Source organism: Impatiens glandulifera, chromosome 3 (assembly GCF_907164915.1).
Source record: "Impatiens glandulifera chromosome 3, dImpGla2.1, whole genome shotgun sequence".
NCBI lineage: Eukaryota > Viridiplantae > Streptophyta > Magnoliopsida > Ericales > Balsaminaceae > Impatiens > Impatiens glandulifera.
Window position 1 is genome coordinate 62532185 of NC_061864.1, and position 27811 is coordinate 62559995.

The 27811-nt window shown below is 25.8% G+C and overlaps 4 protein-coding genes across 4 annotated transcripts; 3 read left to right on the top strand and 1 right to left on the bottom strand.

Annotated features, from left to right (window-relative positions):
* The first annotated feature begins 5944 nt into the window (after window positions 1-5944).
* Window positions 5945-9666, top strand: LOC124932457 (wall-associated receptor kinase-like 14). The gene is made up of 3 exons (XM_047473087.1): window positions 5945-6764; window positions 8201-8278; window positions 8362-9666. Exons 1-3 carry the CDS (start codon window positions 6017-6019, stop codon window positions 9585-9587), a joined length of 2052 nt encoding a protein of 683 aa, XP_047329043.1. The 5' UTR covers window positions 5945-6016; the 3' UTR covers window positions 9588-9666.
* A 1477-nt stretch (window positions 9667-11143) lies between these two features.
* Window positions 11144-12752, top strand: LOC124931653 (60S acidic ribosomal protein P2-2-like). The gene is made up of 4 exons (XM_047472168.1): window positions 11144-11246; window positions 11330-11423; window positions 12257-12483; window positions 12570-12752. Exons 2-4 carry the CDS (start codon window positions 11336-11338, stop codon window positions 12594-12596), a joined length of 342 nt encoding a protein of 113 aa, XP_047328124.1. The 5' UTR covers window positions 11144-11246; window positions 11330-11335; the 3' UTR covers window positions 12597-12752.
* A 4137-nt stretch (window positions 12753-16889) lies between these two features.
* On the top strand, window positions 16890-19331 carry LOC124932198 (type IV inositol polyphosphate 5-phosphatase 11). Its single transcript, XM_047472815.1, has 6 exons — window positions 16890-17240; window positions 17325-17401; window positions 18179-18304; window positions 18553-18740; window positions 18817-18954; window positions 19054-19331. Exons 1-6 carry the CDS (start codon window positions 16906-16908, stop codon window positions 19207-19209), a joined length of 1020 nt encoding a protein of 339 aa, XP_047328771.1. The 5' UTR covers window positions 16890-16905; the 3' UTR covers window positions 19210-19331.
* Window positions 19332-20712: 1381 nt separating this feature from the next.
* LOC124931192 (probable galacturonosyltransferase-like 1) lies at window positions 20713-22179 on the bottom strand. The gene has a single exon (XM_047471588.1). It carries the CDS (start codon window positions 22168-22170, stop codon window positions 21079-21081), a length of 1092 nt encoding a protein of 363 aa, XP_047327544.1. The 5' UTR covers window positions 22171-22179; the 3' UTR covers window positions 20713-21078.
* Between the last annotated feature and the right edge of the window lie 5632 nt (window positions 22180-27811).

Genomic DNA, 27811 nt, shown 5'->3' on the forward strand with positions numbered 1-27811 from the left:
TGACCTCGCCTTCTTATCAAGTCGGACATCAATCTCTGTGCCTTCTACTGACTCGACTGCCTCCCATACTCCTTGGTCCTCCATCATAGCCTGTACACGTATCACCCAACTGATGTAGTTCGTGTGTGTTAGCTGCGGATAGTGGAATATGTCATTGTTTTGCTGCGCCCCTGATGATCCTGCACCCTTCGACATTTGATCCCACCGGATGATTTTGGGCATTCACCTGATGCTCTGATACCAAATGTTGGCCCAGGAAGAGAATCACTCACAAAACTTTGAGAAATTTCTATAAAATCTTTAAAAAAACAATTACAAGAGTTGTTATCTCTCTTATTTTTCTTCCTCTAATAAGAGTAACATACACTTTATTTATACTAAATTAAAAAAAAACTCTTAATTTTCTAATTTAATGAAATTTATTGAAAATATTCTATTTTCCTCATTATTGCAAATATTTTGTTTTCTTCATCATTACAAATCTACCGTTTTCCTCGTTAATACCGATCTTCCATTTATTTGTAAACATTGTAATTGTAACAGCAGCAGGATTAATACTAACAATTAACCCCTATTATAGTCACTATGTTACAAATCAGGTATGGTTACCTTTGAAGAAAACATATTATATATATATATATATATATATATATATATATATATATATATATATATTAATATTAGCAAATCACTGTTATTCAAATTCAAGAAAATAATCTATACAATATATTTATAATCTATTAACCCTACTTTTATATCCTTGTTGAATAACTATTTTTTTAATAAGATTTTATAAATAACCCAAATGTCACAATATTCAAAAGGTGACCAGTCACCATTCATTCTTAAAAAGGTGTTGGTTCTATATTTCTTTATTTATATGATTATATTTTAGTATCATTTATTATTATTTTTAAAGAAATTTTATTTCATTCAAAAAAATTGTTTAAACAAAAACGATTAAAAAAAACAAAGAACAAATAGAGAGAAAATATATATATCATTAACAAGACAACAAAGTGAAAACCTAAAAATCATGAGAATAAAAAGAAATAAATATATACACAAATGATATCAAATACTAAATCTTCCATCAATTGTCCGTCTATTAAGAAGTTTTATTTATGGAAACAATTAGTTATTTATTATAACTACATGGTTGAGAAGAGATATTAGATTTTCTTTTAATTTTATGTTTTAATATTACATTTAATTCAATTTTAAATAAATATTTACTTCTATAACTCTGACAAATAAAAAAATCCAATTTAATAATTAATTTTATTTGTTAAGATTATAGATTAAAGTTTCTTATATATTTATCAATTTTAGGATTTAGGGAAGATAACACGTAAATATCTTAAAGTATTAATGAAAATATTTATTATCTCACTTTAGGATAAATCTGTTATATTTTTTAAAAATATAATATTTTATAGGGCAAATTATCTAGGTGGTCCTTTAATTACTCCAATAACTCACTTTTGAAAACAAATTGTTCCTTCAACTTTTGAAAAGGTCACTAATGACCCTTCCATCAATTTATTGCTTAAACCTAACCGTTTAAGTTTAAAATATTATTTTTTATATATTATCTTCCATCATTATTTTATATATATATATATAATTATTAAATTGAATATATATATATATCTTTTATTATTAATTTTTATATTTATATAATCATTAAATTTTTTATATAATATATAGATAAAATATATATTATTTATTTTTATAAAATAATTTGAGGGTTAAAAGTAATTAAGTAGCTGGAATGTCACTTTTACTTTTAACCTTCAAATTATTTTTTAAAATATATTATATAAATTTATATATAAATTAATGATTAAAAATAATATATATAAATTATTTTAAACTTTTTTTTATAGATATAGATATAGATAAAATTAAATAATATATATATTTTATCTATATATGAAAAAAAATTTAATAATTATATTATTATATAAAAATTAATGATAATATATATATATATAAAAAAACATTTAATAGTTATATATATAAATATAAAAAATAATGATTAATGATAATATATATATATATATATATAAAACTATTTTAAGCTTAATCCGTTATATTTAACTATAAAGTTGATGGAATGGCAATTGATGACCTTTTTAAAAGTTGAAGGGACGATTTGTTTTAAAAAATAATTTAAAAGCTAAAAGTAAGCGATTAAAAGTACCTTCAGATAATTTTCCCTATTTTAAAACATAATTTAAATAATAATTTAAAAAATAATATGAATAATAGTGAAGTACCAAATATCATACTTAACGTTCAAAAACGGATTTTTAATATAATCATAAATGTAGTTAATATTATGCTTAAATTTCAACTTTAAATATAATTAACTACTATTTTAAGTGCATATGTTATTATTAACGCAATAATTAAAGTGTTATTTCTGATTTAAAATTTAACAAGGACAATCTTGATATAAGAAAATACATAAAATGTGCATATTAGCTTGAAATCTATAGTATTTAATTATTTCAAAATAAAACTTTATTATATTATTAAATTTCTTAATTTATTTACTAAAATATCATTATATATATATATACATATATTAAATATAAACAAATATTTTATAATTTAATTTAAATAATTTTAACTCACTCTAATAATTCAAATGATAAATGATATGGTGATAAATTCCTATAATAAATATATATATTCTAAAAAAATTCACTTTTCCCTGAATTAAGTTTATGCATGACTTTGTTTTTTCAAATAACCCACGTCAATTCAAATTAAATCTAATCAAATAATAAAAATATATATATTCTAAAAAATTTCACTTTTCCCTGAATTAATTTTATGCATGACTTTGTTTTTTCAAATAATCCACGTTAATTGAAATTAAATCTAATCAAATAATAATATATATATATATAGGTAGTGTTTGGTACGTGGTACAAATTATATAAGGTATAAGTTGTATAAAGGTATAAATTGTAACGAGGTATAAATAATACAGGGTAGTATAAGTTGTATAGGTTATTGATGTTTGGTAAGAATTATAAAAAATGGTATAAGTTGTATATGATTTATAATTTTGTGTTTGGTATAAAAATATATTATAAGTTGTATAAACAATAAATATTAATTTAAAATTATTATTAATATTATTATTTTATTTATTTATTTATAATATAAATAATATTGTTTATTATTATAAATTATTGTTTTGTTATTATTTAAAAATTAATGTAATTTTAATTAAAATATAAAAAATTAATTATAATATAAATGATAAATTATGTTTATTTAATTTTAATATTATTAATAATTTTAATAAAATAAACTAAAATAAAAATATTATTTATAATATAAGTAAATATAGAAAATAATAATTAATAAAATTATCGTTATAAAAATAAATAAATATTTTTTAATTAAAATATTGACTATTTAAAAAAATATATATTAAAAATGATTATATATAATAATAATAATATTAAAACTAAATAAAATATTTAATATATTATATAATAATATGTTATATATAATATTAATAAAAGATATAATAAGAAATTAAAAATTAAACTATATAAGATAGTGTTGTACCTAGGGGGACTAGTTACTATTTTATACCAGATATGAGGTATAAATTATACAGGGTATAATTTATACCAACACTAAAAATATAAAAGAACACCATATTAAAATACTATTGATATAGTTTATACTATACCAATAGTGTAGTACCCTTCTGTACCCCTAACCAAAGTATTACTTTTCTATTTATAGGACAAAAGGGCATATGACCAATTTTTCTAAGAATGAAACAAACTAATATAATTTCTTTTTTCCTGAAATTATATAAGCAATTCACTTAATCTTTTTACTAGTTATTTTTTTCAAAATGATAATTAGAATAATTTTAAATAATTTTAGATTTATTTAAAAACATTGATTGGAAGCTCATTTTGAAAATGTTGGTTTTACTAAATAAATAATATTTTAATTAATGAATTAACCGATTAAATTATGAGCGAGGAGAGTGATATTTGATTATAATTTAATTTAATAAAAAAAAAACAAACAAGGTCCTAATAAAAGAACATAAAATATCTTATCAGTCTTTTTAGGAATGAAATCTGATGGTTTTAGAATTAGAGAGGAAGGCTAATTACTCTTGTTTGGATTTTTTTTTCATCAAAGGAAAAGTACTAAAGAAAATGGTTAATTAACAACTTAAATAAGTTTGTGGGTAAACTCTTAATATAATTCGTGTAAGTATTTGTTTATTCAAAATATATATATATTTTTTATCCTACTATTTATAAAAAATAATCAAATAATTAATTTCTATAAATAGGTTCAGTATGATTATTTACCTTAAAAATATACTAATTAATAAATCAAAATAACTCCATACACGAATTAATAAAATGCCACGTCATAATGAGGTCATTTGTTTATAAATATTAGAGGGAAATATATTTTTAGAATTGAAGTTTTAAGTATTTAAATGAGTAGTGTTATTATTATATTAGTACTTTCATATACATTAATATGATAATCATATTCTCTCCTTAAACTACTTATATTCTAAATTTAAAATTGCTCATATACTATATGGTATCCTATATTGCTCTTTATTATTAACAAAAAAAAACAAATATATGTTAATTAATTAGGTCACATGGAAACAGAGTTTTTTATTTATTTGTTAAAAAATAAAAACATTTTTTTGGTAAAACAAAATATCAAATTTGTGTAAGCAGCTTGATTTAAGAAATTATTTTTTAATTTATGTTTTACTTGACTTTTTTTTAAAATTAATTAATTCATATTTCTCTTACTAAATATAAACAAAGTTGCTTGTATTTTTTAAATTTTGACAAATATTAAAAGTAATTACGAGTGCAATACAATATTGATTATGATAAAATACTTATTTTTAAATTACACAAATTAAAATTCACATTCACATTTTTAATCTTAATCTCTAAAACAAAATTAAAAAGAGAACTTCAAACCTCAATTACAAGGTTTTAACTTTAATAATTTTATTATTTTTTTCAGTATTTTACTACACTTTTATTATTTACTTTGTAATTATTTAATGTTATTTATTTTTTTGAATTTAAAAAATATATTTTTTTTTTCTCTTACGAGCAAATTATTTAGGAAAATATCACAAATGACTAAGAAAAAAAAAAGTGTTAGATTGCATAGTTCAAACCCAAGTGCATAAAAACAGTTAAAGTTTGAGTCTTAAATAATAATAATAATTAAGTCAAATTAAAATTATATATTTGTGTGATTTAGTACTTTGAATTTTATTTTCCTAAGGCTATAATTTTTAAATTTTGCATAAGTTAGGCCTCAATTTACACATTTCAAATTCAATTATACTCTAGATTTAGAAATTCTATGCTCAAAATCGGATATGAATTTAGAAATCAGAGTTAGAATTAACTTAAAAAAAATTGAGTTGTGTTTAAAAAATAATGAGAAAATTATTGATAAAATAAATGAACAAATGTAGGTTTTATTATTTTTTTAAGAACTAAAAAAATAAATCGTGAAACAAATTGAAAATTAAAATATTTAAGATAATATCACACTTTTGCGTCATTAAATCATGCTAGCAACTAAAATTCAAACTCTAATTACCTATAATAAATAAATATATAATAAAAAAAAGTATTATTAAAAAACAAGCCAAACAAATAAGTCTTAAATTGTATGGGATTTTGCTTAATCTTTTGTAGTAATTTTATCTTCCCTTTTCACTAAAACATTTTCCATTCTAATTATAATACTAAGAATACATTTATTTTACAAATCAAAATTAATCCTTTAAAATCTCCTCTCCATCTCTCACACACATACAAACACACACTCATTCTTCAATCTGCAAGAACATAAGAACATAGAAACCCTTTTCAAATTGGTGAAAGAAATCACAAATTCTCATTAGGGTTTTTGTCAAGAATCAATTGTGAACAAAACCCAATTCACCATCATCATCATCATCATGAACCTAATAACCATCTTCTTCTCATCCTCCATATTATCTCTTTTACTAATCTACACCCATTCATCATCGCCGCCGCCCTGCATCCATTCATGCGGCGCCGGCGATAATGTACTGCCAGTCCCTTACCCATTTGGGTTCTCCTCCGGTTGTCCAATCCAATTAAACTGCATCTCAAACACCACCCCCGCCGTCGACGAATTTCCGATCCAATCCTTCACCGACGACTCAATAATAATCAACATTCCAACCCTATGTCAAAGACCTTTGCAATCAATCTTACGTCTATTCAAAGCAAACATCGCACCAACGATTGAAAACGTTGTTTTTCTTCTGAATTGTAGTAAATCTATAAACAATTGTTTTCTCCCGACCACTATGGTTCAAACCCATTTCGAATCGAGCAATTGTGGGTCTAATACAGATTCGAGTAATAAGATTAGTTGTTATTCGGAGATGGGTAGTAATCGTTCGTTTATGAATTTGAATAATTTGAAGAATATTGATTGTGGGTTTTTGTTTTCGTCAATCTCGGCTGAGTTACTTGGAAATGTGCAAACTTCTGGTATATCACTTGGTGTTCAATTGTTTCAACTTGGATGGTGGCTTAATGGAGATTGTGATTGTTCTTCAAATGGGAATTGTACTAAAATTGTGTCGCCGATTGATGGTAAATTAGGTCATCGCTGTTCTTGTTTGGATGGATTCGTCGGAGATGGTTATGAAGGCGGTTTAGGCTGCCGGACAGGTATGTATGTCGGTTTTAATTTTATAATCTTCATTCAAGTCAATGCATAATATTACCATAATATACTAAAAATGTTTTTGTTTATGTTTTTGGGTCATCCTAACTTTCTTTTTAAAAAATATTATAGCATTTTTTCTCAATCTTATTTGTAGTTATGTTTTATTAGATTTTCATAATACTTTTTTTTTTCAAAGGAGATGGTTCTAGGTGAATGAAAACATTAGTCAAGAAATTATATACAAAATGAATATTTGTGTTCATGTTCCCAATATAGTTTAAAGGAAATAATTCTTCATTTGTTTGAATATTAAATACTTAATAAGAAATTGGGAATATATAATATATAAGGATTGTTTTCCATGAAAGATATTGTTACCAATTATTTTTTATTTTGATTTCACTACTAAGCTTGTTGTTTGATGTTGGGTTATTTGGAGTAATGAAAAATTAAATTATTTTAATTTGTTGAATTATTATTATATTTTATATATTTATTTTTTTTTAAATGAAAGTAATTTTGTTTTTTTTAGTAATATTTTAATTAATTAATTAAAAATTTTAAATAATTGAAAAATATGTATTTAACATTATAATATAAAAAAAAAATTATCATGTGACACAAGTGCAATTTAGTCCTCATGTGTGTGAAAGTTAATAAAGAGGTTTATTATGAATTTAGTTGGGTTTTTATTATTAATGTTATTTTTATATGAATAGTTTGACTTCTATTAAATAGATTTTGTATTATTATTAATTTTTTTAATTTAAGAAGCTGCATATCACCTCAATTATTCACATTTTAGTGACATTTTTTTATCTTTTAAACATGATTATTATTGTTATGTTTTTTTATTACTTGAAACATATTAAAATGATTCTCATTTAAATAAATATATTTTTATTAAAATTTTAATTTAAAATATTTTAAATGAAAATCGAACTTATAATTTTTAATCTTTTAAACACTATTATTTTGGTTTTAGCTAACTTAATATTTTGGTTTCAACTATCTTAGGATCTTATGTTTATTATATGAAATAGATTAAAAAGATTCTCACTTAAATAGTAAGAATTAAACGTAACATCTTTAATATCTTAGACAATACTTTTTTTCATTAGTTGATAATTAATTTCATTCGAAAACTATAAATAAAATTGCATCTTAAACTACTTGAATTGGGTCTCATTAGAAAATCACCTATGAATTTTGGATTACATACCCTAATTGGACACCACATCTATAGATTAATAAATTCTTATGGTGATACCTAAGAACTTCGTTAGATGATTTTTTCCACGAAAAATGTCACATTGAAAATTTGCAACACCTCTCGCCCGCGATCTAAATTGTTCAAATTTCATTGAATTGTCGGACCATCGATCATCGAAAAGTCTTTGCAATTTGGTAATAGCTCCATTCTCGAATATTTTTGCAGGACTTTTTGGATGTACTCTAATAAGGTACATAACAGGCCAATGTACCGGTGTAGCAAGAGTTGTTGTTCTAGTTGGAGGTAAAACAAACAAACTAAACTTATCATATGATTAAACATGTTTAATTTCATCCCTAATAAAATACTTAATAATGATTGATTAGGTATTATAGTTGGTGCCTGTTTAATGATCACAGCCGGTCTAATATGTTGCTACATTCAAAAGGTAAACGAAATACAAAAACGAAACAAAACCAGCCAACGGCTATCCAAAGCTACAGGCATATTGATACCAATCTATCCCTACAAAGATATTGAAAAAGCCACAAACTATTTCAGCGAAAAACAACGGCTAGGAACCGGAGCTTTCGCCACCGTTTACGCGGGAAAACTAAACGAAGAATGGGTCGCAATCAAACGACTAAAATACCGTGATACAAACACAACAGACCAAGTTCTAAACGAAATCAAACTCATTTCCTCTGTTTCTCATCCGAATTTGGTTAAACTTATGGGTTGTTCGATTGACAAAGGTGGGCAATTCCTCGTATATGAATACATGCCTAATGGGACTTTATCCGAACATTTACATAAAGAAAGAAGAAACGATGTTCTTCCTTGGCTTGTTCGTCTTGACATAGCTGTAGACACTGCTCTGGCCATAGCCCATCTTCATTCCTCAACGGATCCACCCATATTTCATAGAGATATTAAATCGAGTAATATTCTTCTCGATTTCAATTTCAAATGTAAAGTCGCGGATTTTGGTCTTTCTAGGGTCGGAATTGTGGAAACATCTCATATTTCGACTTCACCACAAGGAACTCCGGGGTATCTTGATCCTCAATATCATCAAAATTATCAGCTTTCTGATAAGAGCGATGTTTATAGTTTTGGTGTTCTTATGGTGGAGATGATAACAGGATTAAAGGCGGTGGATTTCTCTCGGCCTGCTGAGGAAATCAATTTAGCTGTATTTGCTATGGATAGGATTGGAAAAGGGGAACTTGAGAAGATAATTGATCCTTCAATTGATCAGGTTTGGGATAAGGGGATTTTGTTGTCGATTCATCGGTCGGCTGAATTGGCATTTAGATGTCTTACGTTTAATCGGGATATGAGACCGTCGATGACAGAAGTCGCGGTTGAGTTGGAGAGGATAAGGCAAACTAGATTGGATGATAAAAGTGCGGTTTTGTTAAGTGAAAGAAAGCTGAAGGTGAATGTTACTGAATTAAGTAATGCGATAGAAGAGATTAAGGAATTTTCTCAGTCTCCAACAACGATTATTTCAGCACGGGTTTCCGGTCCAAGTGATCATGGCTCATCGTCGTCGTCGTCGACAGCATCGGGTTTTACCAATTTCGAAGGAGGACTATTATCAATTTGAAAAGGCTTATTGAAAGATTATGTTAAAAGGTTAATGTTTGTGTTGAACAAAGTTTATCTTATTTATGCAAAGTTTTGAACCATGTGAATTTAATATTGGTTAATTTCTTTTTAGTTAGGAGTTTTATTTTTGTGTTGAATTGAATTTATGTGTTAACACCATTTATTTGGATACATAAGATTTTTTATTATGAGTTTTTTTGAACGGTTTCATTGGTTATGTCAAAAGAGTTGATTGGTAGTTGATGAGATTTTTGTATGGAGTTAGTTCACGCCTTTATTTATTTTTGTATTAACTCTTAACAATTATAGACAATCTGGTAATATATTCTTGTTGTGATTTTGCAATTTTTTAAAAAAAATTTAGTTTTTAATTTTTTTTTCTTCATATTATTCATTATTGTTTTTATTATACTTAAGAAATGAATTCTTATTAATTAAAATAAAAAATTATATTAAAAAAATAATTTACAAATAATATAAAATAGCATAAACAATCTCAAAACGAATAAAAAAAAATTTAGGTGTCGAAAAAAATCTTTATCAAATATCAAATATTTTCAGCAACTATATATAAACATCCTTATATGTGAGCAATGAGAAGATAATGCTATTAAATTGTATCTACATGTATATATATTCAAAATAATGAGAATTTTATATCAATAGATAAATAATACCGTTAAGAGTGCTTCCAAATTAAATATAGTTTTAATAACTTTTTATTAATAAAAAAGAAAAGTAATTAACTTTGGATCTCATTTTTTTCTTGCTTGCTGCTAAAAATACAATGAATTTAAACGATACAATGAATTTAAATGATACAACTGATCTAAGATTAAAAACACCTTTAAAATGAATTATTTTGAACTAAATTTTTAAAATTTTTATTTTGACTTTTAAAATTTTATTAATTTATAAAGAAGATTAATTATTCTAACTATTAAACTAAACAAATTCTTAAGAATTTTGAATTTAAGATTTTATGAGTTTATAAATAATTTGATTTTTACGAAAATTATGTTTATAAACAAATGAATGAATTAATGTAACTAATTATGCAAATAATTATTTTTATAATGTTATTTATTTATTATTATTTTTAATTAATTTTATATTTAATTGTATTTTTTTTAATAAAGGTATAAATACTCAATTATATATATAAATAATAATATAATATTATAAAATAACTTTTCCAACTTCAAATAAATTCTCATTTTGACTCTATAATATTATATTCAAAATCATATAGAAGTTCAAGTGAGAATAGGTCTCACCCTATGAGTTGGACATAATTGAGGCCATATTTATATATTTTTTTTATTCTTTAGAACATTTTTATAAAATAGTATAGTAATATATAACATTTTATCAGTAACTAATTTAATTTAATTAATTAACATGGAAATGTTCAATATTTGAGAAAAATATACTTTATTTTTTTATTTTTTTCATTTATAAAGGTGTGATCCAGAACACATGGATGGGCCTTAGGCCCTTAGTAAATATAAATGACCTAAAAAAATGCCCAATTGCTCTACAAGCCCTAGACTAGAGTACCCTTTATATATATATGAAACCCTAATTCACAAATTCTCTCTTCGATCTCATTCTACTTTCCATTTCTCTCCTGCCCAAAGCAGAGCATCATTTCCAGGTACTTATTTCCTCTTTCATTCCATTTCATTGTTTTCTTTTACTGTAAACGTGTAATGATTTCGATTTGTTGTTCGTCTACAGTGAAAAATGAAGGTTATCGCTGCTTATTTGCTCGCTGTCTTGGGAGGCAACTCCAGCCCAGCCTCTGACGATCTGAAGACTATTCTTCGTTCAGGTATTGATTTCTTGGTTTTCTTGTTGACGGAGATGTCGATTATGGATGCTGAAACATTTCTGCTGAATAAATGTAGATTTGAATTAATGTTTTTGCCGTAAATTCCTCATCTTTCGATTCTGTTCGACTGTTTTTTCATTCAAATTGTTGCAATTTATCAGGTGAAGATTCTCTGTTGTTTAGCTATTGATTATGCCTCAAACATTGTATAACAGATATGATGCATTGGGTTTAGATCTTTAGAAGCTGTTTTTTGAAGCCAATGTTGCAGACTAATGAAGTGTTATCTGTATAATATATAGGAAATGATCTCATTTTGCTTCAAAAATTTGCATCAAATAGCTTGTTTTGCTGTTACTACATGTATCATCATGCTTTTGCTTTCTAATCTTTAGAAAATAGCTCATGTTGTTTTTGTTGGTGATTTCTTTGTTAACATCATTTAGTTCATGATTAATTTTAAGGAGTTTTTAACAATTGAGAGTAAACAATGATCTTGGAAAGCAATTTGAGAGAAGAAAAGCAAGAATTTGATTAAATTCATCAAGTATATATATATATATATATTTAGGGATTGAATTCATGAAGTATATATTTATATAATTGAGAGTAAAACAATGATCTTGGCAAGCAATTTGAGAGAAGCAAAGCATGAATTTGATGCAAACTTCTTTTCTAATATATATATTTGGGGATTGACCTGATTCATAAATAAGTTGTTTAAACCCCTTATTCCATGTTTCCATATAATTTCTGCTCCAATCATTGATGAATTGATTGGCAGCTTCTTCTAAGAAAAAATACATAAATTTTGTTTTTTGCTTGATTCACAGTTGGAGTTGAGGTTGAAGATGAACAAATTGAGTTGCTCCTAACTCAAGTTAAGGGAAAAGATATCACTGAACTGATTGCTGCTGGACGGGAGAAGTTAGCCTCGGTTCCTTCAGGTGGAGGTGGTGCTGCTGTTGCGGTTTCTGCTGGCGGTGGTGGTGCTTCAGCTGCTGCACCTGCTGCAGAAAAGAAAGAAGAAAAGGTGGTGGAGAAAGAGGAGTCTGATGATGTAAGTTATATTTTTGAACATTTCTATCATCTTTTGGATTACAATGTTTTTCTTTGTCTGATTAAATTTATTTCTTTTCCTTGCAGGATATGGGTTTCAGTTTATTTGATTAAGTGAAGATTAATTCTAAGTTAGTTTGTTTATTTTCGTTTTTTTGGAACTTTTATCGCCCCGACTTTTTGAGCATTCTTCTATTTATAGACTAATACTGGATGTAGTTCCCTGAAAATTTTCAATAGTAATTCCACAAATTTGTGGTTACCTTTGCATTAGAGCTTTTATAAGTATGATTTTTTGTCTGTGTTAGGAATTGGGTTATTTGAATAAATTTCAAAAAATGTCTCATCTTTTTTATAAATATAGTTTTTCAAGTAATCAATCAAAATATCTTCTTTATATTGAGTTTTTAGAAGTTATTGGAATGTTGGTAGTTTATTACTAAATGATATTACTTGATAAGCCTTAGTTTAAGTGTCTTGTGGGATTCATTTTGGAAAACAATTTTATTTAAAAGGGTACAAATTTTACAATATAAATAAATAAGTTTTACTAGTATAATCTTTCTAAAACCTTGTATGTCAAATAAACAATTATTTACAATATACAATTAATATTATGATATTCCATTTACTAAAAATAAATATATATTGAGTTGATTACCTTTTATTAAACACAAGGATTTCATCCACAATAAATATAAAACTAATAATAACATACCCAAAAAAATCTAATTACCAATTTTAAAGGGAAATTAAGAAGCTTTTTCTCATAATTAATTTATTTAAAAGTGATCTAAATTGATCATTGCTAAACTTTATAACATGTCATATATAACAACAATTGAATCATATATTTTTGGATGAGAGATCTAGGCTATTATCAACTGTTTTATTTGTTATAATTCAACCTAAAAATAACAACTTTATTAATATTTTTACGCATCTAATTTAATGTATTTAATCATTTTCTATATTTTAAATTAAATTTAAAAACAAAATATTCAACACAAAAGGATTACCTTTTTTTTTTAACGAAATTTTATGTATTAACCAAATAAATATTACGTTAATACTATTATGTTGGGATATTAATTTATCTTGACATGAGACAAAAAAAAAAATTTATGGGTACCTACTTTTTCGATTGAGGGTACCGACTAGTCAATAATCCGAGGTGAAACCGACCCGATTTTAACCCCAAAATTTTGGTTCCCGATTTACCCAACACAATCGGGTCAGAGTGACCGCATACCCGACCCGATGTGTATCCATTGTCATGCCTAGATCTCGAACATTGAATCTGTTCCAAAAAAGGGCTATGATAAGCATTACTTAATTAGTAAAATGTACCACATTATTAGATGAGTTATGGATCTATTTCGTAAATGGAAGAAAGTTAACTATACTTATTTGGTATACTTTTTTTTTTTGGTTTCTCAGCAACTTACGGTTGGTTTCTTGACACGTGTAAGGTCATCTTTAATTTGAATTCAAACATGTGATGCAAATTAATCCTACTATATAAGATTATTTATTAGCCTCTTTCTTAGTTGCCAAAAGCAAAGCTTACACGTAAACTTATTTTCAAAATTTATTAATAAACTATATGATCACGAGGAGGATATGTGATTGACAATAAAAACGTGAAATTGATGATTTTAATTTATATATGAAGACAATTCATAGCTTATTATATTTGTTTAGTATACAAAATAAAATAAAATTCATAATACAAGTAATTCAAATGTAAAGAATAGATGTCTAATTCTAATTCTAAACAAGTAAATTACATAACTTTGAACCGCTATCTAATTCTAATTCATTATGTTTCACAACAATTAAGTTAAATCTCATCTAGTAACTTTTCCTCAATTTACAAGCGATCTTGTACTACTATCCTTCCTTCATTCTTCACGTGGTTTTACTCATTTTTCGTGTTTTTTTAGTCAGCGGTTCAAAGTTATGTAATTTAGTAAGACCTCCTTACAAATGGGCTTTGCAATTTTCTCGAAATAACTAGTTCAATCTTTATGGTCGGATCAACACCACACTCGGATTCAACATCACACTAGACTACACTCACATACTCAAGGGAAATTGTATTCTCATTTAGAGTATTCTCATCAAGGAGACGAAGTAAGACCTCCTCACAAATGGGCGTTGCGATTTCTTTCCTCAGGATTACTAGTTCAATCTTCATGGTCAGATTAAACAGCACACTCGGACTCAACATCACACTAGACTACACTGACATACCCAATGGAAGTTGTATTCTCATTTAGAGTATTCTCATCAACATTATGATTGATCTATTTAGTGCTATTATGATTATTTGTAGTGTTTATTCATAATACATTCTATTTTTTTAGTTCTCTGTTGCTATATTTTTCATGCTTCTCTTTTCATTTATATATTTTTTTCAAATGTATCTCATAAAATCATCATTTTACAAAAGCTATATACTTTTTAATAAAAAAAAGAAAATTTTGATTAAGAGTAATTTAAACATTGTTATATTAAAAAAAACTTATAAAATATAATGAATATGATTGAGTAGAAAAGAAGAAATAGACATGTGGAGATGTGGTTGGATTTGAATAGGACTAAAAGTTGTAGACCCACACAAAAAAAGTTGGAAGCATCATTTGAAATTTTATTTATTATTTGGGCCCACTTCATATAAAAAGATTTATTTTAAAAATTATTTGTCTTTTTTTATTAGAATTTAATTGTTAGAGAATTTTCAAAGCTTATATATTCAATACTTAATAGAAAAGGAAAGAACATCAACTATCCTAATCTTTCACAAAATTATCATATAGAACTCTCAACTATATTTTTTTTTTTTGTCTACTATATATATATAATAATACCAAATAAACCAACAAATTAGTCTAAGAACTTTTATGGAAAATTGCACTTATGAGAAAAAAAATAAAAGTGACTTTTTTTTAATGCTGGAAACTAGTATTGATCCACAAGGACCACAACTATGAACTTCATTTTAACTTAAGACTTTCGAGAAACTCAGTGACATTTGATCTATTAGGAACCGCTCTAGGTTACTTAAGTTACATTAATGAGTTAACTCAAAATTCATCTATTTTCACTCTTATAATTTAAAACTTTTAAAGTTTTGATCATTTTATTTCTTATCTAAATAGAAATACTTTAATTAAATAAAAACACTATAATTAAATTTATATATAAAAGTAAGACTATCATATTGTAACAATAATTTGATAAGAATCTATATTTTGATAGGAAATGGAAAACATCACTTTCATGAAATAGTTAAATATTTCAAATTAAATGGGAAAAGCATTGGATGCAAAGGATTATGTAATTATAGGTGGGGAGGAACAATGTAGATAAAGGATTTTTATTAATTTAATGTCTATTTTTGACTTTGATCTTCTTTTTGACTTGTTTTTGTTCAATTTATCTTATATTACAAACATTTTTGTAATTGTTATAAATATATGAAAGGAGAATTTTTTTTATTAAACTAACTTAAATCATTTTTTTTTATCCAAACAAATAAAAGTTTTATATTTAATTTTTACTAAATTAATGAGGTATGTGAAATGGTGTTACATTTATTTAAAAAAAAAAGTTCTAAAAGGGACTTTTAGAAAGACTAGTATGAATAATAGTCAATTCCAATATTAATGCAACCCTAAATGTCTATGGTTAGCTACCTAATAAGTGAAACACAAGTCACAATATTATTTAAAAAAAATATAATTTGAATTTAATTAGTTAACCTTAATGAAATTTGTTGTTTTGTCTTACAAATATACATTTTAAAATGATGACTGATTAGATACATGAAAATTGGTTCACTATATTAATTAATGTTTTTTTTATTTAATAAAACTATCCCTCACTCAAAAATAAAGAAAGTTTATTAGTAGAGAACTTTTTATTTTGCAAAAAAATCAAAAAAAAAATTAAATGAGAAAATATTTTACAACATAATTTGGAAACAAATATTATTTTTAGTACACTTTTCAACTAAAAAGTTTCATTATTAATTAAATCACATTTTTGCCAAATTTAAAATAATTTTTGAACTTTATTTGGAAACACTTAGAAGTGATTATTTTTAATTTGTAGTAAACTTTAAAGTAGTTTCAATATTAATTTCATTACAATTTTCTTACCAAACCAAAAATCACTTTATAATAAATGTGATGAAATATCACTTGAAAGAAAGTCTCAATTTATATTTCTAAATCTCTCATTTCATCATATCAATCTCTCTTTTCTCTCTCCTATCTATCATAATCATGGGCTGCTTCTGTTGTGCTCCAATCAATATTAAGGGGTATATATAAATATTTGAATTCAGTTTTGATCCAAAAGAAAACTAATGATTTACTTATAGGGTTTGTTATTTTGCAGAAGAAAGTTATGGGTAATGAAGAAGTTGAGATCAAATTCAAAGGGGAATTTAGTAAGTAATGATCATGATCATGATCATGATCATGATCATGATCAAGTGATGAAAGTTCATCATGAGGGGATAAAGACAATAGGAGTTCAATCAACTTGTTGCGATTTTTCGGGGAATAATTCGGATTTGTGTTTGTGTATTGTGACATGGAATATGAATGGACATGTTACATATGAAGATGTGGAGAAGATTGTTGGAAAAAACAGAGGATATGATCTTCTGGTTGTTGGTTTACAAGAGGCTGTTTCTAAGTATAATGTTATAACCATGTTTGAATCAGTTCTTTCTGCATCTCATTTGTAAGTTTCCTATCTTTTCTTTCTAATCGCCATCTTCATCTTCATCATGATCATCATCCATTAATGGTGATTTGGGTTAATAAGTTTGTTAGGGGAATCAACTCTGCAATCTCTGCAACTCTATGTTTTTGGACCCAAAAACTCTCAGATGTTTGTCAAAGGTATGATGAAACCTCTCTACCTACCTTATCATGATCTCTAATTTTTAGATCTTGATTGATTTTGGTCATGGTTGGATTTGGTTATTTTCATAATAAATTCTTTTCAAATAATCTTGTTTGATGTAAACTATTGAAAATTTATTTTTATTTTTTTCAATAAAATTAGAAGAAAAGTACACAATCACAAAATATGTGATCTAAATTGTCACCCTCCCTATAACATAGGGACAATTATTATAAGAGACAACTTTTCTTGGTTTTAGACATTTATAATTGATAGTTTGTCTTGAGAATAATTTTTTCATCTTGTAAGCTTCATCTCTTCTAATGAGGGAGGAGGTGTAACTAGGTAAATTAATTTCATTACAAAGTGAGGCCTATATTACAATACAAAGGAAAAATCAAACAAAAAATATTTTGATTAGTAATTTGATTAATTGTTTTGAAAATATTTTTGGGGTTTCAAAGTGAAATAGTCAAACATTTATTTTGAACATTTTTAGATAAGATGTCATTTTGAACATAACTTCATTGTACTATGTTTTCTCATTCAAATTCAGACTCAATCCAAATTCACATTTTTTTTCTAAATTGACCATGACTTATTTTAAGATTAAATTTAAACAATGATGACAAATCAAGGTCTTAGATTATTTGAATTTAATTCAAATAATTCATTTCACATAGCTAATAACTTTTTTTTGTTTGAGATTTGTATTAACTTTTAATGAAATGATTTGTTCGAATGTTCACTACGATTTTTATGAATCATCTTAGAGTTGAAACGAGACAAATATGCAACGGGAGGATGGGGAGGAATGATAAATAGGAAGAAAGGAGCCGTCGCCATTAGAATCAACTACAAAGCCTTCCGTTTAGAGTTCATTTCTTGTCATCTTTCTGGTATTGTTCACTATCTCACTTTCATTTTAATTATATAATGAATGATATTGAATGTCAAGTATCTCGTATGAATATTGATTTATATAAAATAATAGTTTGAAAGATAACTTAATTAGACATGTACTTATAAATTTATTTAATTTTTTTTTATCAAATTCATACATATGTTCAAATCAAGCTTAAGAATGTTTCCAAATGAGCCCAAGAAATAATTATTTTCGTAAATCAATTAAAAATAACTTACGCAGCTCACGCAAAGAACGTGGAGGAAAGAAACTCGCAGTTAAGAGATATAAGAAGGGCCCTATTTGCGAAAGATTGGAACCCGTATGGAAGAACATCCCAAGTAACAATTTGGTTAGGAGATCTAAACTATAGACTTGAAGGGATCAACACTTTCCCAGCAAGAAGCCTAATTCATAGTGATCTTCATCAAGTAAGTAAGTAATTCATTAACTTATTCTTCAATTCATTGAATAATGGTTTTTGATCCTTAAACAACTTCTGGCTAGATGTTGACTGAAAATGATCAGCTATTACAAGAGGCAGAAAGAGGAGAAATCTTTAATGGGTATTTTGAGGGAACTTTGGCATTTAAACCAACTTATAAATTTGATATTGGGAGCAGCACATATGACACCAGTCATAAAGTATGTTTATTTAGTTTCTAAATATTAAAAACTTCTATTAGTAAGTAAGCTAGGTATTGTGAAGAATTATTTAGTCTTTTTTGTTTTGTTTTATTTAAGGTAAGGGTGCCATCGTGGACCGATCGGATATTGTTCAAGATCGAAGACAACAACAAAATTGTGGCTAGTTTACACTCTTATGACTCTATTGATACAGTTCGTAGCTCTGACCATAAACCCGTCAAAGCTCATCTATGTTTAAAAGAGAGAAAATAAGCTCGATGGTGGAAACTTGACACATTTTTTTTTGTTACATATATAATTAATGTTGAATGAAATTTTGTGTTAGCTAACAATTAATTTTTCTTCTAAAAAACAGTTAAATTGAAGTAATGTAATGTGTACGATCCATTGTATAAATATAATCGCATCAATCTATGCATTTTATGGCGGCGAAGTTGTTTGCTAACATTTTTTTTAGAGTTACCTCAAAAGCTTAGAAAACTTTCTTTTCGAAATTGTGAAAAGCTCATGAAAAGTTTCAAGCAAGTTGATTCGACTGACTTGTTTGGATATTGAAAGTGCGAGAATATGAATTATTTCCTTAATGTTAAACTAAACTTTGTTGTCAAAATTTGTTTATAATATCCGACAACATATAATTTGTAATATAATTTTATCACATTGATTAATTATATTAGTTCTACTCTATTAAAGACTCAAATAAAGTTCTAACCATTTGTTAGAGAGAAAATAAACAATAAGATCTTTATTCGTTTCATTTGAAGAAAAAAATGTTTCATTTGAAGAAAGAAAGATATTAAAGAATTAATTTTTATTTCTTTTAGTGGTTTTCTCACTAAATGAACTAAATTAATAGGGAAATTATCTTATTTTCATAAATAAAAAATCTCTGAAAAAGATATTTTCTTAAGTTCTTCCAAAAAAAAAACTGCATGTTTAGAATAGATATTTGATGAAATATTAATATTGGTTATTTGTTTAAGATTTAAATTTTAAACCACATGAATAGAAGAGTAGGCCATAACAATATATTATAAATCAAAATTTCAAATCTCCTGCCAGAAACAGTTAGTTGGCAGCATATGTTTTTTCTGACAAAATCAATGAAATTATTGGCCGTCTAAACTAATAATAAATAAACTAATTTCTTTATTATTAGTTTTCCATTTTGACCACTTATTTATACTTAGCTTCAATTTGTTCATTGTAAAATAAAAAAGATGTTTTCAATATGACAAGTCGATTTAATGTTATAGTTTTTTATCTTCATATTCTCATTCCCAAAGAGAATTATTAAATGTTAAATATTATATTAATAAAGTTACTATTATGCAAACCAATAATATAATCAATGTGATACTATATTAGATAATTTATTTATAAAAAAATGTTGTTATTATTAAAATATTTTTACTATAACAAAACCAACAAATGGAAACCCATTACATATTGAAAGTAATAAGATTTGAGTATTAGAAGGTTATGCAAATGAATTCAACTTAGTTGTTTTCTTTTAAGGATAATAATATATAAAAAAAATGAGTGTTTTAATCTCAACAAAATAATATAAAACAAAACGGTAAACCACGATACGATGAATTTCCCCACGACCTCACATACTTTCTAGAACAAAATTTAGATAATGTCACTACAATAATTGAAAGTACGATTATAGTCTAACAAAAAATAACATCGATTACAATTCAAATAATCTTTCAGCAACTACCGAAAAGACTGATATATCGCTACAAAATTTCATTCATAATACAAAGAAACTAAACTCTAAAGATGAAACACAAATTCAAACATTTAAAAGTCAAATTGTAATGAATTGATTGAATTCAACTAAGGATATTGAATTAATTAAAAAATTCCAATTATCAAGTATATCACATTAAAAAAAGATTACAATTTGAATTTATAAAATGAATTTAATTTCATCCCCATTTCCCCGACAAGTCCAAAAGAAGCAAGAATTCATGACCAATATTTTTATTTACTCCATCCTCCTCCTTCTCCGGCGGTTCTCCGGCGGACAGCTCCTTCTTCTTCCTCTGTTCAATCCCTAAAGTTTTATTCTTTTTACTTTCCTCATCTAATAAGCAGAATCTTAAGAATTCTTCAATCAATCAAAAATGGTGATTTAAGCAAATCATAAGGTGCCCATAATACATCCAAAGGACAAGGATGTCTAGCATCAAGTCGATCCCATGGCTTCCCTTTCCCACTCCAATGAAGAAGACTAACCGGACCAGGATGCAATTCCCGACAAAGTCCCCGAAAATTATCCCCACCCAAACCATGTTGATTCCATCGATGATCCACCGGAGCAATTTTTCCGGCAAACACCAACAAAAACGGAGGAAGCGAACCCAGTTCATAAATCCTCATCATCTTTTGAAGTTCCATCCATTCCTCAATCTTCGCCGTATAATCCCCTTCCCTCCACCGATCTAAATCGATAACCATCACCCCAGTGTTAAAATAACATGGGTTTCGATCCGAAAACGTAATTGAAAGAGATGGGTTCGACCAAAAAGTGGGAGTAAAATAAGAAGTGAAATTCGCGTTACAGTATTCCGGTGCAGCGAGGATTGCGCCGCCGACGAGAGGCGTGGCGGCGAGTTTGGTTATATCGTCGACGAGAATCAGATCGGAATCTAGATACACGATTTTCCGAACGCATAATGGAAGAATATTGGCGAGGTAACTTCTAGCATAATTAAGTGGGCAATCGAGGGCAGATCGGATTGAAGTTGATATTAATCCGGCGACGGCGGCGGTGTCGAATTTGTAAATATCGAATTTTAGATATGGGAATGAAGAAATGATGGCAATTTGTAACGTTGATGGGTTTCCATTGATGGGAGCTACGAAATGGAAAATTACATTTTCTGGGCAGACAGAGTGTTGAAGAACAGAAAGAATGGCGGCCAATGATCCACGAATGTAGTTGAGATCGAGGGTCATTGCTACGTGGACGGCGTTTTCTGAACAGAGGAAACTGTCGTCGGTGCCGGCGTAGTCGTCGGCGACGGTGAGGATGGGGCAGTGGAGAGAGTTGTAGAATTTTGGGGCTTCTCTGAATTTTTGTTGAGAGAAAGTGGTGGATGATGGTGGCGCGTGGGCTGATGACAGCGGCGCGTGGGAAAGTGTGGAGAGAGAGAAGAAGAGGAGAAAGATTTGGAAATGGAGAGAGGGAGATTTAGGCATTGTTTTACGGTCAGGATCTTTTTTTGGGCAAGTGGAAGACTGACCGACTTGTTTTTAAATGAAAGAAAAAAATAAATTATTATATTTAATTTAATTTATTAATATTTAGAATAAAATAATGGTGTTGAAAAGTGTAAGTAATTGTTTTTTAAGATATTTCATGTTTAATTTTATTTGATTTATAAAAAATTTGGTATATTATAGGGTTTGATTTTTATGTTTTCCTACTTTTAATTAAATTTCTTAGTTCATTATTATTTTTATATTTGGAGTTTTACCATATTAGTTTATATGATGGGTTATGTTTGGAAATAAAAATTAAATTTGATTTTAACATTGAAAACATTCTTTTTAATTAAATATTTAATATGAGGGGATTGATTTGGATAAAATAATATATCTTAATTATATATATATTAATAATATTTTTACTTCAAACTAAACTTTATTGTAAATTTTCAAGTGCATGATTATGTTAATAGATGATTTAGGGTTAAAAAAAATTGAGGACTTATTCTCATATTTTGTTTGCAATTTTATAATATTATACTTATATTTTATATTAAGTAACACATAAAAAAAAAGGAAAAAAAGTAAATTGGTAATTGCTTTTGATTATTTAAGCAAAAAATCAATGAAAGTAAGTGAGGCTGGTTTTATTAAATTACTAAAAATAAGTTTGTAAATATATTAAATTAGAATTCAACGTGATATTTTAATTTATTTATTTCAGTGGTTATTATTTTTATTTTTATTAAATGGCATACTTCGATGCAAATTAAAGTAGAAGATTTTTTTTATTTATTAATGTTGATTATTTGAGAAGAAAATTTCTGAAATAATTCTACTTTTAAATTATTTTTTTCTTAATAAGCCTTTAAATAGTTATTTTATTACTTTTATGAAGTTTTGGTAATTCTTTTTCCTTTTTAATATTTAGAGTTTGATTTGTACATACAAATGTATTTTTCTTTTCTTTTGTGTGATCTTGATATAGATGAGAACAAATTTTAAATTAAATTTATTTACAATGTTTTATAATTACATTAACACATAGTTTATAATAAGAAGTGTGTCTGCTTTACTAATAATATTTTTATTAAATTTATGTAATCTTCTTTTAGTATTTTATTTTAATGTTAAGATTGTGATTTTTAAGAAAATTTATATAATCTTCTTTTAATTTTCATTCTATTTTTAACTACTAATATATGTAAATCTTATAATTACTAAAATACTTTACTTTCCTTTGATAAGAATTTTAAACATTTTATTTAATATTAAGATAAAAATCATAAAATAAATTAAATTAGACAAGTTTTTAATAACATATAATAAAACTAATAAACTATAAAGAGACAGCTAAAAAATAGTATACAATCCTATATATATATAATTGAAATTATTTGGTGTAAAATGTATTTAATTTTTGTAATTAGTTAGCATCATTAAATATACAATAAATATTGAATTGATCTAATTCCAATTCTAAATATGTCATAACAAAACACACGAACTTCTATAGTTAACACAGTTATTTTTAAATTGACGTTAACAATGTTAATAAAAGTGATAAGACTATTTTCAAAAATGAAAAATAGAGAAATATTATATTTGTAGGTAATGATTTTTTTTTGAAAAGATATTACTATTTCAAAAATCCATATTTTTTATAAAGATTACAAGAATATGGTGAAAATGTTCTTAAAATATAATTTAATATAAATTATTTCATTATAACTTAAAAACATTGAATAAAAAAATCTTATTACTCAAATTTAGTGAACAAAGTTTGTTATGAAGTTTTTCACATTTCAAAGTATTAAAAATAATAATTATATATTTTAATAATATATTATAAATAAAATTATATATATATATATTTAGAACTATTAATTTTATTAAAAAATTCAAAATAAAATCGTTTTCTTAAAATATTTAATTTTAGATTAATATTATTTACTTAATTGATTGATAATTATATAATAAATATTTAAATAATTATTCTAAATAGAAGAAGACGTGGATTCAACATTTATAAGTCTTGATTATTCTAATAATTATTCTTGATTGACAAGTGTAAGCAATATAGCCTAGAAATTTTGGTATTATTTTTCAATAAATCATCAAATTAAAGTTAAAAAATATAAATTGTTTTACTATGAAAGCAGGATATATGTGGGCCTCTAAAATTTAGGGGCATAAATGTAATTTTTTTAATAATTAGATAAATAAAAAATAAATTATATTAATTTAAAAAAAAATAAAAAATAATATCACATTTTTATTGTAAAAAAAATTATTATTATTATTATTATTATTTTTGAATTAGCTTACCTAAATCATCCATCACTAGATGGAAGGGACCATTCTAATCACTTCAAAGTTTAACCATTTAATAAATCAGTGACATTCCAGATATTCTTCAATATTAGACAAAATTATTTTGTAGTAATATGATGATTTTGTTTTTCGAATATTTAATTTTATGCATTTAGTTTCATCACTTACATTTTATGGGTACATTAATAGTGTCATTTTTTAAAATAAATTTTCAAATAATTAGTAAAGTAATAAACAATAACACATGTTACAAATTATATATATATATATATATATATTAATTAGATATTCATTAACAAATTTAATAAAGAACCTATTTAAAATCTTATTAAGAGGTGATTTGATTGCAATAGTTAGATTTTGATGTAAGAATATAATAAAATAACATTTATCTTATACTTGTTCAAAATACACTCCTTACTCCTTAGTAGTTAAGTTTCTTATATAAACTTTTTCTTTTTCCTTTTCCTTTTAGGATGACTAAAGAAAAAGAAAAAAGGAAAAGAGATGAATGGGAAGCTTTCACATTATTAATTCTAGCTATTAATTAATTGCTTTTCAATTAATTAACATTTTCATTGACTGGTAGTATATATATATTTTATTATTATTATTATTATTAAATGTTTTTATTTTGAGAAGTGTTTGATTATGTAAAACTGATATATTAAAATTGTTTGAATAAAATAATTAAAATATGGTTAGTATTTTAAATTTTAAAATAATGTAAGAGACAATGTAAAACTTCTAATTAATGCAGATTAGAAAGGGTAATGATTAAATCATCTAGAAGAAAATTTAACTTCTCTATTTTTTTTTTTTTTCATTCCTGGTATCCATTCATCATGCGTGAGAAATAAGTGCTCCTTCTCTTGGTCTTCGTAGCCGCGAAGTCTCTCCTCGTAGACTTTGAGACGACCGACGATCTCCTCGACAGTCATATTTTTGAGGTCACCAAATTGCTTGATTGCAGTAACGATCTACATGTATTTTTGTGGTACGGCTCTAAAGAATTTCTTAACGACAAAGATCTACACCACCTTCTCTCCCAACGAGCGGATACCAATCACGATGGATGTCAGTTTAATGGCAAAATCATCTATTGATTTCCCGTTCTTCATGCGAATCGCGTGTCTTCAAGGTTTGTATTTTTGACTCATTGACTCTCTCTACTCCAACATGCATTGTCTTTAGAGTCTTTCACGCTAACTTGATAGAATTCTTCTCGGACACCATGAGAGTGCTTGATAGATGGCGGCGAGATTCATTCTATCATTTCATTCGTCGACCTCGTCGTGCATCACGGCTTCTCACACTCCTTGTGCTTGTAAGTTTACCCACATCTTCAACGCCCACACCGAGTAGTTACTCTTCGTGTCGATCGTGCCATCGATTGTGTTGTGCCGACAGTGCCGATCGTATTTCAATCGACAAACGGCGTTTCTTGCTCTTCCGTTGATGTGATTGAGTTTCTGATTTGTTATTATTGCTGAGTAAAATGATGTGCACGTTTATGGAAAAAAATTTTAAAAATCAGTTACCAGAAAATTTCGCTGAAAAATTCTCATCAAAAATTTCTAGAGATATATATTCTCTCCCTAACTAATTAGAATATGATATTTAACACATGCATTTTTTTCTTAAGAACTCAATAATTAATTAGTTCAAATGAAAAATTTTTAAATCGTTTGGCCTCCAAATGGCTTAAACTCGTATAATAAACAACAAACCAAGTTTAAATTCGAACTAAAGTCGGTGTAAAATTTGTTTTAAGACATGCAGACGCATAATTTGAACAAAAAGGGTCCATGAGATTAAGGATAGGTTGGGGAACACATACAAGGCAATTAGGAATATAGAGCATAATACGAGGCATAAGAAAGTAAAGCAATTGATTAATTAAATATAAAATTAAGTTATAAATCCAACTCAATTTTATACAAATCCAATTAATTTCGTGTTTCAACAAGTTTTATCATTTAAATTATACATAAAAGAAATAAGACTAATCCAACTCAAGTGGGTGTAAAATATATCAATAATATAATTTTCTAAAGTCATAATATAATTTAATATAATATTTAACAAATTATAATATATAATTTATTTTATTTTATTTTATGAGACAAAATTATTATATTTATCTAGATTAATTTAAAATATACAAAATGAAATAAAATAATAATATCTATTTTTCTTCTATCGAGTCAGGACGGACAGCAGGATTCAGAAGAAGTGAGTTTGAAAAAAAATTATGGTGAACTTAAATAAATAACGAGAAAATATTAGATAAAATGAGTGAATAAATGATAAGTTTTATAATTTTTTAATAATGAGATAAACAAAATAGTGAATTATATTGAAATTTTCTTTAAAAAAATAGAATGTAATGTCATATTTTATTGTAAAATTTTTTCGTAGTGGGCTCCCAAATCCTACACAAATCCGTCACTGAATCAAGTTTATGGAACATTGAACCGTTTCTAATTCAAATATACCAATCTTTTTTTAAAAATAATTTTGTTTTATTTAACTTCTTAAAACAAATCTCACAAAACCTAATTATTACAAGTTATTTAAAAGTTAATTTTAAAATTTCTTTTCAATTGAACAAGTAATGTGGACTTTCATCTCCTTGTAAAGAAAGGATGATAAATCATAGTCAAAGAAAGCAATGGATGACCATCCGAATTTAATATAAAATTTGAAGGGGTATGGATATTTATGGTTTTTTTATAAATATTCTATTACATTTATTTTATTTTTAACAATTCAATTATTTAATTTATAGACTAAAACATCAAAATAATTTTAAATACATACTAAAATTTTAGTAATACAGTCAATTAAAAATTCAAACAACCCTTCTTATCATCAGACAAGTGTTTTTTCAAAATCAATCAAACTAAAATTTTAGTAATACAGTCAATTAAAAATTCAAATAACCCTTCTTATCATCAGACAAGTGTTTTTTCAAAATCAATTAATACAAATCTAAAATAAGTTATTTAAATAACCCAACCCACTCAACCATCTTTTCATTCTCCCTCTCATCAATTACATCACTCAATTCATTACCCAAAATATTAAAATACCATTTATTTTAAATTATTATTTATTATTTTATTATTATATATCAATACTCTTTAAGTAATTTTACCAAAAATATTCTAATCTCCTCAAAATCATTACCAAATCATTACTCATTTTCCCCTCTAGGTTATTAGAATAACTCCAATCCGAACAAGACTCAAGTGTTTAATCCCAAATTTGTTATTTTTTATTCTAAGGCATTTTT